We start from the raw sequence: 15341 nt of genomic DNA, 5'->3' as shown, positions 1-15341 counted from the left end.
AGCCAGACCCCGCCCCGCCCGCCTCTCGCGACACCGCCGCCGAACCTCGCGATACTTCCCGCCCCTTCCCCTCCGCCGCTGGCTCCCGTAACGCGGTAGTCCCGCCGCGCCGCTCTTCTCGCGGTACTCGCCCTGTGGACCGGCTGTGGCCGAGCCTTGCGGCGGCGGGGCGGGCAGGCGAGCGTGGGGGCGAAAGGGCCGCTCGCCCCCGCACACGGTTGCCGCGGGGCCGGCAGTGGTGCGGAGATGGGGCGGCGGGGGGGGACGGACAAGCGACGGTTTCCCTCCCTGGCAGGCCGTGAGGTGGCCGGCGGGTGACTGCTGGGCGCCGCATAGGTCTCCTCAGCCCCTTCCCCCCCGTGCCTTGCCCCCGGGGAGTGTGTGGCCTCCAGCGAAGAGGTGTGGGCGCTAGGCCGGCCCCTGCCCACCCCCCCGCCCGCCCTCCCTGTGGCGGTAGGCCCCCAGAGCGGTAGGCCCGGCTGCATTCTAGTCCCCACCTGCCCCCGGGTGTCCCCGCCGCCGAGCTCCGCTGGGCTTTGCGCGGCCAAACAGTTAAAATGTGTGATGGTGTCCCAGGTAAGTATCTTCCGTGCGTGTTTCCAGAGTGATGTTCAGGCGCTTATGGTTTACTGACGTTTGGCCAGGTGGAAGAGAGAGCAGGTGTGGAAGTTGCGAGGGGCCTGGTAATGGGGGCTGGCAGTGCCTCTGTGCTGCCGCGCTGCGAGGCCTCGCCTGACAGCAAAGCGGAGGCGTACGGAGTGTGGTGGCATACGTGTTTTGGAAACGTTCAGCGAGAAAACTGTTTTTAAATCGGTTCTGTTTACCAGAAACATTTGAGTTAGTTTCTTGGGGCAGGTGGAAATGTATGGTTAAGTGAACTCAAAACGTTTCTTTTGGAAGACAACATTTTAGGGTTTTCTTGGCCTTTTATTTAACAACTATGCAGTTAAGCTTTGCAATTTAGGAAGGGCAATGCTTTTACTTTGTAGTATCCTGGAATTTTGCTTTTACAGCCATATATTGGAGGGTAAAAAAACCTTTGCACTCTGCATTAGTGGACGAACCTCAATAGTTAGAAAGCATTCATGGTAATTCTGCCTTTTTTTTTTAGGGGAGTAGTTGAAATGACCTGATGTGTGACAGTAGGCCATTAGCAACATCGTTTAGTACAGTCAATATATATAAAAGCACTTTTTTTTCAGCTGTGATAAAAGGGGTAAGGATAAGCAGGCATCTTAAATACCAGCTTTTGTCATTGATGGCAAGTATCCTGGAACCATGCTGTGGAAGCCCAAGAAGTTAGTGAATCAGGCTAGTTAAAGCAGCAATTCTTGCTTTGGCTCGTACAGCACTGTTTTCTGGGGTCTTGTAGAAATGGTATCCTTAATACCATTGCTTTGCTTTTCTTTCCCTTTTTTCTCTTCCATGTTTCTCACAAGGTTTGCAGTTTGGTAATACCGAAACTGTTGTCCAGTGTGATTTATTCCACTTTGCAACTGAAGCCCTAATTCTGACAAGTCCTATGCAACTAATTAAACTCAAGAAAACGCTTAGTTACAAAAAAAGACACTGTCATCTTAAATCATAGTTTTAACTTGAGAGTATTTAATGTCACATGTCACTTCAGATATTACTGTAAAAAATATGGAAATGCTCTTTTATTTTAAACTTTGTTTTGCATATTTAACAGTGTGCTGTATATTGCTGGTTTCGTTTTTTCAGTCTTGCTTCTTGATTTTGAGAAATTGCTCAGACTTAGATGCTACTGGGAGAAGTTCATGTGCACTTTTTTTTTTTCACGGATTTCAGCATGTGTGAGAGACAGTACAAATGCCTTAAACTTAAAAAGATTAGTTATGTAAGAATTGTTGAATATACTGTCTCTACTTTACCGCTTGCCTCAAAAAGATATGTTTGAGCTTCAAGCCTCTGAGAATGTCAGCAGGAATGGCTGAAGGTATGGAGCAGCTTATGTACAGGTCACAGAGTGTGGGGTTGAATTTACCAAGGATGATGGGGGGGAGGGTGTTATGAAAGAGATCTGAAAGATTATAAATCTAGTGGACAGGTCATCGTTTATGACCTGGTTAGTATAAGAACTAATGGGCCATCAGTTTAGGTTACTGGATCCGAATTCACAGCAGGCAGAAGTTTGTCAGGTATTGAAGAGCAGACCTGAGAAATTCACAGTCGGAAGACACTGAATGCAAGAAATCTGCTTGTGTTGAAGGTTGTGTTGCTTGTGTCTTCTTTTTTTTTTTTTCTTCTGATGGAGATCTTTTGTTGGGTTTTTCCTTGTCAGTATGATATAGATTCTTTGGACTCTGATACACTGCTGTTCTTATCTTCCTCTTTCTTTGTTAGCAGCATACGTACCATTTAAAAAATTATCTTTGTGCATGAAATACAAAACTGACATAGCTGAAAACGAAGCAGTTCAGTCATCTCAGTTCTTAATATTTGATATGCTGTGTTAAGGCCGTAGTGAGATCACACAGAGGAACAGACTTTAAGAGTTCCAGACTGGACTGCTAGGTAAGCAGTTTACTGAGTAATTAGTCACTTTGATGGACAATATAGGCAAATGATATGCAACTAAGTGTTGTTAAAGTACACTTCTGTTGTTTCTAAACATAAGTTTTTGTTGTTTTTTTTTTTTTACCTGTTCCAGACTTTGTTAGGAGAAAGGTGATGTTTTCCTATGTGATTATGTTTGTAACTGCAGTACCAGGTTCAGGTAGATCAAGAGTGTATCTAATATAGCAGGATTTTTTGTCCAGGTCACATGGTCTGTTAATTGAGCAGTAAACCTGCAGGCATCAGCATATTGATGTTTGACTGTGTGAAGCCACTGTGGAACAACATAATGTATCAGAATATGGCTTTAACATGAATTTTTTTCATATAAACTTTAAGATATTTATAAAATAGCAGCACTTCGGCAAATTATAATTTAATATCTAACTCAGGATTTCATTCTAAGCAGTAATCAGTATCCTAATTCCAGTGCTACCTTCAGTAATCGGTATCCTAATTCTGTTGCTACCTTCAGTAAAATCTTTTAGGTTGTATGCGTTTGGTCAAATAAATTTATATCCAATGTTTTATTAGTGTGACATAGTGAAATACTTTGTACATTTGGCCAGTTTATGACTCTGTGTGTTTGTGTTTTTTTTTTATATAGATAATTGGCATATTGGGGAAAAATGCCTTGCCCCTTGTCTTGAAAATGGGAAACTTCAGGAAGGAACAATATCCTCTGTTGAAAAGGACGAGAATGGAAAATCATTTGCTGTTGTATCATTCTTGGAGTCTGAAGAAAGGAAAATACTAATAACTAAACTTCGTAGAGTCGAAGCCAGTAGAGGATCCTGGAAAAGCTTAATATTTGATGATGGTGATCTGGAAAAGCCTTATTTTCCTGACCGAAATCTTCCATCTCCTGCAGTGGCTTTTAAATTATCTGACAATGGTGATTTTATCCCATATACAATTAACAGATACCTGCGTGATTACCAAAGGGAAGGAGCCCAATTTCTGTATGGACACTATGCTAATAAAAGGGGGTGTATTCTTGGAGATGATATGGGCCTTGGAAAGACAATACAGGTATTCTTTTTGATTTTTACACATTGAGAGAATATTTTTTTTTTGGCAGTGGGTTTTCTGTGAGATGTAAATCTTATTTTTAAAAGTAACATATTTAAGAAAAGGCAGCTCGGTGGAGCTTAACCTTCCTTTTCTATTGTGGAGCTGGAGGAGGCAGGATGCGGCCATCCAGGACAGCACTTAAAGCTAGGAGTCATTGCTGTATTTAAGATTCACTTCTGACAGGCCACAAAACTGGGATGTGAACTCTTTTAGTGTAAGCACAAGCAGTTATGGTAGGTAAAATGTTAGTATTTGTTTTATGTTGAATGTACTTGGAGGATTGCTACCTGTGCATCATGAAAGTGATTTGCACTGGAGTATGCTAAAACTAGTTACAGCTATTATCTGACTGCAGGTCTTGAAATGTCTGTTTCCTAAACTATTGTCTGTTTCCTAAACTATTGTCTGTTTCCTAAACTATTGTCTGTTTCCTAAACTATTGTCTGTTTCCTAAACTATTGTCTGTTTCCTAAACTATTGTCTGTTTCCTAAACTATTGTCTGTTTCCTAAACTATTGTCTGTTTCCTAAACTATTGTCTGTTTCCTAAACTATTGTCTGTTTCCTAAACTATTGTCTGTTTCCTAAACTATTCCAAACTATTTCCAATAGTTTGTACTGGGAATGAGAGGGAGCAGACACGTTTACTCCCATCTCTGGAAAAAGTGCTTAGATGTTCCATGTTATTTTTGTCACTCTTTTGGAAATACAACTTGGGTTGATGGAAGGACAAAGTATAGCTGTTTTTTTCCATTATGCTTTATATCAGTGTGGCCCAACTCGTTTATTTACTTTACTAGAATTAGGTAGGTTTATGTTAGAAAATTCATTTTAATCTGTTTGGTTTTTAGTTAGCAGCATGAATCTTATGGTGGCTAGTCTTTGTCCCTCTCTCTTTTCTTCCTCCACGCATCAAATGCAAGCTCATTCCTTCGCTGACAAATTAGGAGAATGTTGACAGACACCAATCAGTGCAAAGAACTATTGTTCTGTAGCAAGCTTGACAAAAGGAGTGAGTAAAACTAACTGGCAAAACTTCTCTGGGTAGAACATTTAAAGGTGCCTCACGGATTTGTGTAGCTGCTGCTGATCTGTTAACAGATGTTTATTAAAACTAAACAGCATCTACTTACCTTATGTTTTACCTAGCCTTGGCCATGTTTCTTGTACATGGCAGTTTAAGAACTTGGTAGTTGTGGAAGTTTGTTTGTGCTCAGAACTACAAACGTCTGATTTCATATAGTAAGAAGCATCTATATAAGGTAGCAGTGAACTCAGGGGGGAAATGGAGTTGTCTTGCTTCCATCTCTTGTATTTTTTGAATTTTGATTCTGTAATGCCCTGGTCACACTTACCACACAGTGACTGTGTTCTTGTGTGGAATTCACATCTGATGGTTGTTTCTTTTAATCACAGTGTCAAGTTTGCAGAAGAAAGGTAGAAGTTTTGAAGAATATCTTGTGTATTTTTTATAAAGCACAGTATTTATGTTTTTCAAGTTTAGTATGGGAAAGGCAGTTCAGTGGATATAAAGTAGAAGAGGATTTCACTTGTTTAGAAAAGATTAGTATGTATGAAAGAATAAACATTAGTTAAACTTCATCAAGTAGAAAGTAACTGATTTATTCTTACAGAAAATTTGTCTTGTTTGTCAATTGGCTGAATCTTATTCTTTCTGAATTTTAGGTTGATTTATGAGATAAAGACTTTTCTAGAAGACTTTGCATTTTAATATTCTTTGTACTTCTGAACTGATTTTTGCTTAAATGGCCTGGCTGTATGGGTCTTTCATTTCAAACTGAAGTTGAGGTGGAGGCAGGTAGAATAATGTTGATTCTTAACATGATTGCAGCAAGTTAAAGTTTCTTATTAAGGCCTGTAGGTTGCTTCCTGCTTTATCTGCAAGAGCCAAAGGTTTCTCAGCAGAGTTGCCTTTTTACAGCCTTCCACTATTGTTACAAATTTGTGATGCATAATTCTTCCAAAAATGGAGGATCTGGAAGACACATGGAAATTTTATGTGAAGTTGAATTTTACTCTTATTCTTGAAGGGATTAAAAAAAAAAATAAATTCAGACAACATGTGCAAACTGGCAGTTCCTCTTAGCCTCAGTTTATATGAAATATTATGTATAAAAATGTTTGGTTTTCTTTTCTTCCACATATCCCTTTCACACCCTGTGGCCACATATGTGATGGGTTTCCTCTCTCTTCTGCTCATCTACTTTTATTCTTCTCAGGTATTTTTCCTGCATTTCTGCGCTCCTGGCTGGTTCTTTTCCCAGCATTGTTAGAGGGAGAAAGCTCTGGAAATTTCCTCTTTTTTTTTTTTTTTAAATCAACAGATGACAGCTTTACATACACCCTGCTATGAGCAGCTGTGTAGCAGCCGCAAAAGGAAGCGGCTGGAGCTGGCTGCTGAGAGTAAAGGGGGCCTATTGAATTTTCAAAAGAAGAGCACCTCTCTGATGATGCATCTGGTTCTTGCTGCTGTTTAGCCCCATGGATACAAAGTGGGTTTTACGGATTTGAATGTTCTGGCCAGATATGGCTGTGCCCTTTTTCCTGTTTTGGATTACCATGGGAGCAGCTTGGAATAGCCTGTGCTGGGATGTTTGTCCCCACTGTGGTGTATTATAGGAAACATCTTCTCATAATCAAAGGGAAAACATCTTGACTGGTTTGAGTCTGATGAGAGAATATAGGCCCAAACAAAACAGAAGGAACTGGTTTTGAAGTTAAGAACAGGAATTGGAATGAATGGAACATACAGAAAATGACATATCGGTAAAAGTCTGACCTCTAGTTTAAAACTTCCTCCTTTTGCAGAAGTAGTGTTGGGAGTATGGTTAGCAAGTATCTCTTCCTTCTGTTTTCCCATCAAAGACTCAAATGTCCTCCTGAAAATGGAGGAAAATTAGAAGGCATGCCTCATCTCTAGTTTTTGCTGGCTCATTCATAATCTGTTCTGTATTTTGGGGACTTCTGCACTTAGAGTGGAGGATGAAAGAGTAAAATAGAGCAATTAATTGCTCTTACCATGAATTTGGACTTCTCCAAGGGAAGGGGTTCCCATTTTAAAACCAGATTGATTTAAAACAGAGAAACAAAAAGCCCTCTCCCAAAAAAACAACCCCCCTTTCTAAATGCCATCCAGGTTTTTGTCCTAAATGTTTATTTTCGGTGAAACTAATTCACTTTGTGTTTGCATTTTTGTATGTAATCACTGAGAGTTGTTTTCTTTCTCAAGGTCATTTCATTTTTGGCTGCAGTGTTGCACAAAAAGGGAACACGTGAAGATATTGAAAATAATATGCCAGAATTTTTACGGAGGACAATGAAAAAAGAGCCAAAGTGTAACCCCAAGAAGGTACAGCTTTTAGTGATTTTGGTAAAAGGCAGTACTTGGAGTGACACTGTTTGTTTGCTTTAGGAGTTGATATATATTAATTTTTAATATTCAGCTACTTAGGTAGAATAGGGGTTTGTGGCCTTCCTAGTAGTGTTAGGGGAGCCTCCAGTTTTCCAGATTGTCCTAGTGCATTATCTAGCTGTTATTGTCTAATCTGTTAATGCTGTTGATCTGCACTAACACAAAACATTTGGAAGTATTTGGATGAGATTTGTGACTAGCGTACTTTGAAAAGCCCATGTCAGTGAATACAAAATTATGTTTTGTGTGATTGTGTTTCTAAAGTACAAAAAGCATGTGTGTATATATTAACATGATATTTAAATAATTAAGGCAAATGCATATATTTAGAAAATGTGTTGCTAATATTCAACCTCGCATCTTTTCTTGAATGACTGTCATAATATCAGAAGTAATGCTGGCTGATAATCTAGGTAATCAAAGTTCTGTGTGAATGAGACAAATCTGAAGATCATGTTAATTTTACTCATCACAGGACCCATGCAATTTGTTTTCCATTGATATTTTTATTTTATTGGAATAATTGGAGTATTTAACTGGAAGAATGCTTCATATTCACAGAGCTAGTGTCATAATGGATACCGGTTCCTCAGGAAAGACAGGCAGAGAAGAAGATGTGAAGGGATAGCACTTCATTTAAAAAAACAGGAATGTTTCTGACTCGGAATAAGAGAAGAAGAATTTAACTTTGAGAACAATTAAGTATTGGAAAAGGTCACAGAGAGGTCCTCCCCAACCTTGGGGGTTTTGAATACCTGGGTAGAGAAAGTCCTAAATGTCAGAATTCAATGTTGCCCCTGCTTTGACCAGAAAGTTGGGCTAGAAACCTCCTGAATCCCTTCTCACCTCATTCATTTTATTATTCCATGATATTAAATGGGTTGTACAAGCTATCTTAAATTTTTAAACCCTTTTCAGGTCTTTCTGTTTTGAAGTCATATATTGACTAGACTTGTAGGTTGAAGGAAGCTGCTCACCCTCTTCATCCTTTTGTTTTCTCCATCTGTAAAACATTTTATGGTATACAGATGCTATAACAAAGCAAAGTGAGAGCATCTCATGTCTTATTGCAGTTGTTAGAGCATAACTTGAGTAAGTGGTACTACTTTGGTATCTTTTGTAGCATTACGGTATTTTTCTTCTGTACTGTTTACATAATTTGAGTAAACTAATTACTTCTGAGTTTATATTGACTCTTCAGATATTTTTCTATACTATGCTTTGAAGTGACAATTAAACAATTCAAACTATAAAACAGTAAAATAAATCTCAAGATTTTGACTTATGTTGTGGTTTTTCGGTAATACTATGACAGCTTTTTGTTTTCAGACTTTCCTGATAGTGGCCCCTCTTTCAGTGCTGTACAACTGGAAGGATGAGTTAGACACATGGGGGTACTTTAAGATCTCTGTCTTACACGGCAGTAAAAAGGATGATGACTTGAGTCGCATCAAACAAGGGAAATGTGAAGTTGCCCTTACAACGTATGAGATACTTCGCCTGTATTTGGATGAATTTAACAGGTAATGCTTTTAATGTATTTTTCTACATACAGAATTTTAACTGTTTGTCTAATTTTGCATCGTTCTTTACACGTACTTACTCTTTCCGTGTAATATATTTACTGTTAAATCCAATGACTCGTTTTGTTGAAGAGGAGAATCCCATTTAACTGTCTTTGGAGAGTCTGCCCTATACTACCTTTGTAGTGGCATGCTTGGGAGAAGTTTGAATAGTTTTCATAGTAAGTTTTTGCTGCTAACACGTTCATGAACTGTTCTCTAAAAGATGCAGGAGTTGCCTGCCTGAAAACCTGTGGTAGCTAAAAGATATGCAGAAGATATTTTTATCTTTTGGTAGTGTAAGGAGAAAAAATTACAGAATTTTTAGCAAATGTTCAAAAGGTATTTTCCTTGTTATTTAGACTTTGCAGCCGCTTGACAAAATTATTGAGTCTTAAGAACTTTGAGATGTAAGATGCGTATGTGTGTCTGTGTAGTTTTAAATGCTTGATGGACTTATCAGAATTGAGGTCTTTCTGACAGCAGATTGTGTTGGAAATCCTACTTTATTTGCTCCATAGCTGTCAGCATTTTCAAACTAGGAGTGTTGCCTTTCTTTTGGCTATGTTCAGAAGTACTTAGCCTCTCATCTGATCCTAGTGGTCCTCTTTCCTTATGTCATCTTAGAAGTAGGGTACAAGTTGCGTGAATAGCTAGTAGTAGCAGCCTGCCCTTTGCAGCTGCTGTTGTTAGTGGCTCTGCAGATTTTATTGTTCTAGGTGTCGGGAAAGGTCCAGGCCTCTGTGAGTGTCCTAGTGTTCTGGACAGCCATCACCAAAACAATCAGATCTACAGCTCTATCTGTGCTCAGGTCTGAAAAAGAAATGCAGATAGGAGAAGGAGTTGTGTTACCAGTATGCTAATTCTTGCTGTTGTCTTGCTGAGGAACTCTTCAGGCTTGGTCACTGAATAGACAGTGATCAGGAAATAGGTGCATGCGCAGAGCAGATCTGATGTGTGATCGACTGCTTGCAAATACATTACTTCAGCATATGGATTTACCAAACTGTTTCCGCAGAGCATGTGACTGGATGGGCCTATGATCTTGACACTGAAAGAAGCTATGTGTTGCTTAGCTAGAATGATGGATTGGCCTCAAAATCTGGTCTTAAATAGTAATTATCACTAATAAGAAGACATAGTCTCAGTTATGCATGTAAATCAGCATAACGAGAGATTAAGTTGAAGGAGCTAGCATATTGTCATCTATTAGGCTTCTTTCAGAGCCCCAATTTTTAGAAGATTTTAGGAGTGCAAGGAACTCCGTCAGGAATAAATGTATATAGCAGGCATCAAAAACACTGCAAGATCAGCCTTCAGATTGGTGAACTAAATGCAGCCTGCTCAGGAGAGAGGTTTCCTTCTAAAAGTGTCTGTTTCAGCTTTTTGCTGCTTGAAGTGTCATCAAAGTGGATATGATTTTGTTTGAAATATTCATTCATGTATGTAAAGCGATCTCATAAAGTTAACAAGTACCTTCCTAGTGATTTGATGACTTAAATTAGTATCACAGTATACAGGTCATTCTGCCTCAAAGTTTTTTCTTGAACTGTCTGCAAAATGTCTTTCAGTCCCTGCTTCTAGATACTTTCCTCCTGGTCATGAAATCATGAAATATGATTGTCTGCCATATTGGTATCGTATAGATATTAAAGAAGCTGAGTGATGCTTTTGTGTAAGAAACCACGGAGATTGAAATGCTTTCAGTTTACTTCTGGTTACAACAAAGCATGACTGCTTTGTTCTAAAAATGAAGAACACCTGTGTTAAGCATGGTTCAGTAGCTTACCTTCAGAGTTTTATTTACTTTTTCTAAATCTTATAGGTGGAATGAGCACTGGTGAGATGTGCTGGATTTATTGCTCCAGAGAGCAAAATCTGCTTTCTTCACAGAAAGCATTTGACACAGTTAACAGTAGTTTATTTATTTGGCAATATAGTTTAGCCATTATACCCAGCTATGGCAACTGAATTTACTAAACAAACAGAAAATAAGGAAACTGCGTAGTATAATACAATGTAAGACAGGAAAACCGAAAAGTAAGTGTTATATAATAATCATGGCTACGTGTGTGGCTGAATTCACTTTGTATGTGTATGTGGGTTGATGGGATAAGTAGTTTCAGTTAATACAATATTTCTTGTTGATCTGCAGTGTAGAATGGTCTGCTGTGATAGTGGATGAAGCGCATAGAATCAAGAATCCAAAGGCTCAAATAACACAAACCATGAAATCATTAAAATGCAATGTTCGCATAGGTCTTACTGGAACTATTCTTCAAAACAATATGAAGGAACTCTGGTGTGTTATGGACTGGTAAATAAAATACCTTTTTTTGTGATCTAAACGCCTCTATATGTTAACTATGCAGTGCGGCTGGCATAGGGCTGAATGATTTGGACCCATCTGTGTCAAAAAAACAACAAACCACAATCCTCCCCTAAAAACCCCCAGTGTTTTGTGGCAATGTAAGTATGTTTTTCAATAGATGTATTGGAGGTAAGCTCCTGGTAGATACATCAGCAGTATGTATTTTGCAGTTATTTAATAAATTTGGAGGTCCTCTTATCTGGCTTTTTTGGGGAATTTGGGAAGCAGTTATAATTATTTTGTTCCCTTTGTTCCCCCCCTGCCTGCTTATAATTTATTTAAGGACACTATTTTCTTCTTCTTTGTCTCCCCTCCACTCAGTAGGCTGAGAATCGTTACACAGTTTTGAACAATTTTGTGCCTTTGTTCTGTTCAATATGTGCAGGTCATTCTGACTTACTTGGAAGTTGAAAGTAATAGTATTTTGCTGTTTTTCAAAATGCACAAGTGCCTGTATTTGGAAAGCAATGGCCTTGTCCATGAAAACTTTTAATGAAGAGGGAGAGGTGTAAATAACCATAGATATAACTCTAAACGGAAAACTTACTGAGGATGATTTATGGAGGAGGAACAAAGCAAACATGCCTTAAATACAAGGAAATACAAACTGAATTGAAATATCAGGAAAGAAATACTTTAACTGTAAGCGTAGTGTTGTGTCCTATGGCTGGTATTAATAGATTGACACCGCTACATACTGGAACAATGATTACCAAATTCTTTTTCCTATTGGGTTTCTTAAGATTTTATTTAGTAAATTTCAGTATCTGAACAACCTGATTTTAATATAAACAGTGAAAATTGGAAGCATGTCTGCTTAGCTTCCAGTTTAGTCTCTTGAACAGTAGCAGCCTTGTAGTTTAGAGGTTCTGTGAACTTGACTTCTGTTGCTCTGCTGAGCTTTAGTTTTTCTGGAGATGGCAACCCTTTCCTAAGGAGACTGCCTTAACATTCAAGGATCACAGTCAGTAAATGAAAAAACAGCATGTCTGGAAGTAGGGTATGTTTCTATTTATATACCCAATTTTTATTAATTTCTCTTGTGATTGTTAATTTAAGATCTCTTGCTGTTAGCCAAACAATTTATGGTATACTTTTAATCAATGGAAAAGGATAGACTGCCTTAGAGTAAAGAAAATGCTGTTACTTCTTCACACCCTCCCCCCTTTTGTTTTTTAATAGGGCTGTACCAGGACTTTTGGGTAGCAGAGTACATTTCAAGAACAAATTTTCTGATCCAGTGGAGCATGGCCAGAGGCACACTGCAACTAAAAGAGAGCTAGCAACAGGTCGTAAGGCCATGGTCAAGCTAGCAAGAAAAATGTCTGGCTGGTTTCTGAGACGTACCAAAGCGCTTATCAGTGATCAGTTGCCAAAAAAGGAAGACAGAGTAAGAGTGCCTGCACATTTCAAATACAATGCTAATGAATATATCTTTGTTTTGTTTTTGTTGTATTTTTTCTCTTTCATTATGCTTTTAGTAGTTTATGGTTTTCTTTTGGACTTTTAAATTTAAGAAGAATTCAGAGCCTTGGAAAAAATGCAGATGCAATAGTGCTCTTTGTTCACATAATTACTATGATTGCATGTTGAAATGGAGTTAATCAAGCATGAAAATGCTCAGCTAGACTTCTGACTAGTGATTTACACGTTTGTTTTATGTGCACTTTTATATTTATCTGTGCAAACCCAATGCAATGTAGGTAAATCTTTTGAAACTCTATGTAGGACTTCTGAATTTGCAGCTTGACACTTTGTACATAGAACAGTACGCTTTTCATTAACTCCCTCATTTTTGATCACTAAGTAAAAGGAAAACACCGATCCTGAAGCTGATTGTTGATAGTCTGTAATCCTGTTCATTTTATGATGTTGTAAATATTATATAAAGTGATGATACTTATGACTATAGCTAAGAGTTGTGATAAGATCTTAGGTATATTTGTGCTTTCCTTCTAAGTAGACACATTAGTTTTCAGCTGGTTCTGTTTTCAAATGTTGGTATTTATTCTTCATTCTTGGTGTGTAATAATGTTATCTAAACTGTCTTCTGAAGGAAAGATTAACACAAATGTCAGTCAGTTGCTTTTCTAGCTCTAGCAGGTTTTATTCTTTTCATTCTCTTGTTAATGTGAGTATATGTTCAAGTTACTGCTGTATTATTATAGCTCAGCATGGTGCTGCTGCTGTGTGGGTGGCCTAGGTTAAGGAATGATCTTGGGATTTCTGTCTCCTGCTGCTTAAGACTAAAGATGTCATGCAGATGCCACCCATGGTCTCTAAGAAGAGGGATAAGAGTTTTGGCCATAGCACTGTGTAGATCCTTGCCTTCTCATTGCTTATTCTATTTGTCCTGCCTGTGGTAGTGCCCTATAACAGCTAGTGCCTAAAAAGAGGAAAGAAAGGGTAAATTAAGCAAAGGGCAAAGCAGAGGGGAATCCTTAATTACAATTATGTTTTGGTTTTTTTTCTCTCACTTTTCCCTTCTTCTGTCCCTCCACAAAAGCCGTACTGAAAGGTTTGTAGAAACCTAACAGCAGGTTGTTGTAGCTTGATACTGATACTCTTTGTAGAAGTTTGGGAGGGGATAAAATAACTAGACATATATTTTGGCTACAATTTCTTATTATTTTGGTGTCAAGATCCCGATTTTTTCATTTGGTAGTGGACTAATTTCATATAACTATTTGAGAAAATATATTCTTGTTTTCTGCTTTATTTTCAACGTTTTATGTTTTTTGATGCAGTGCTCTTTGCTTTTCATTGTATTCTGCACATAATTGTGTTTTGGGGGTTCTCTTTCTTTAACAGATGGTGTACTGTTCCCTGACTGAATTCCAGAAAGCTCTGTACCAGGCTGTGCTAGAGACAGAGGACGTAAGCTTAGTATTACGAGCAGGAGAGCCCTGTAGCTGCAACAGCGGCCGTAAAAGGAAGAACTGTTGTTACAAAGTAAGAACTTGCGCTGTTTGGATATTAGAACATAGTCTTTCTGGTTTGAGCGGTAGATAGGTTTTCTGAAGAAACTCTCTCCCGATGAATAGCTAACTGAAATAGCTGCATGGTTGTAGGCCATCTGGTTGGGAAATCCTGACTGCAAACATGGGTGGTTGCATCGTGAGCGTGATGGAGTTAGGCACTTTGGGATTACAGCCAAGCTGCTTTACATGCCCTGAGCAGGTGGTGGTTACTTAGGCAGTACGTTCTAGATTTATTGTATTAAGTGCACCTGTGGAACAGTCGATGTCGGCAAGGATATTGCATTGGGATGTTCAGTACGTGGCATGCGTGCTGCTCCCATGCACCTCAGGTGGTCAGCGCAGAAGCTGCAAATCAGAGGCATCCCGGACCACGCAGGTTGTCTGGGCTCATGCGCTTTGCTTTGTTGAAGGGAGAATTCCTGACATAGAGCACAAGCAGAAATTTGTTCAGGAGTAACAGCTTTGCAGATTTCTTCTATTGTCTCTGGACTTCATTAATACTCCAGTAGTCTAGCTTTGTATTTGTTTTGTCTGTATCGCTCAGTAGGCTCAGATTAAGCGTGTCTTTTTAACATTTAGAAGCATATATCTTATACTTGCTTTTCTTTATTTTCTTTCTGGCCTGTTTTGATTCTTGTACAGTGTTTTGGGTTTTTTTTCCAAATGATGTAGCTTATTCAATCTTTTGCACCTTTCACTAAAAACAGTCCCTCTGTCAGCCTATTTAGTACTCCATGGATGCTAGCATTAGTTCTTTGCAGGCTTCTGTATCTCATGATGTTTTGTAGAAAAAAGTAAAGTACTGTTGAACTTCACTCACAAAGGGCATTATGCAGGCCTGCAGATACTTAAGTGCTCTTATAGACTGTCTTATTCCAAAGTTAACCATGAAATTTAGTAACTTGAGAAGGGAAAGGAAAACTAACAGTGGTTGAATTGGCCAACCATAACCAGAAAAATAGCTGATGCTGTTGCTGCTGCTGCATTGTAGAATGTTTGAAGTTGTTTGAATTATGTTACCTGAGATGTTTATAAACCTTTATAAATTTCTGCTGTAGAGAAAAGTAAAGTTCGCAGTTGTAGGGTAGGAAGTCATTCAAACAGCTCTGGTTTAATTTACATTTAAATCAGTTGGAAAGTTACTGTCTTTTTGTCTACCAAGGACTTATTAGCTATCTTAGTAATTTATGTAGAGATCATGCTATCTGGAATGTTTAGCAAACTGTGAACATCACTGGGTTTTTTCTCTTTTTGAGAAGATGTTTTCTATCTGTTAGGATCACAAAGCTGAGGAAAAAAACCTTGCTGCATTTTTGTTAGAAATACAGTATGCATCTCTTTGGG

The 15341-nt window shown here is 38.6% G+C and overlaps 1 protein-coding gene across 1 annotated transcript in view; it reads left to right on the top strand.

Moving 5' to 3' along the window:
• The first annotated feature begins 530 nt into the window (after nt 1-530).
• The window catches only part of LOC309683422 (DNA excision repair protein ERCC-6-like 2), a 35860-nt gene continuing 21049 nt past the window's right edge, over nt 531-15341 (top strand). The window contains exons 1-7 of the mRNA XM_082497704.1: nt 531-576; nt 3185-3609; nt 6901-7020; nt 8413-8606; nt 10801-10962; nt 12199-12406; nt 13828-13968. Of these exons, the coding sequence (XP_082353830.1) occupies nt 558-576; nt 3185-3609; nt 6901-7020; nt 8413-8606; nt 10801-10962; nt 12199-12406; nt 13828-13968 (1269 nt within the window). The 5' untranslated portion in view covers nt 531-557. The remainder of the gene's footprint in view (nt 577-3184; nt 3610-6900; nt 7021-8412; nt 8607-10800; nt 10963-12198; nt 12407-13827; nt 13969-15341) is intronic.

Source organism: Vanellus vanellus (genome assembly GCF_965231255.1).
Source record: "Vanellus vanellus genome assembly, chromosome: Z".
Taxonomy (NCBI): Eukaryota; Metazoa; Chordata; class Aves; order Charadriiformes; family Charadriidae; genus Vanellus; species Vanellus vanellus.
This window is presented reverse-complemented; position numbering and strand designations above follow the sequence as displayed.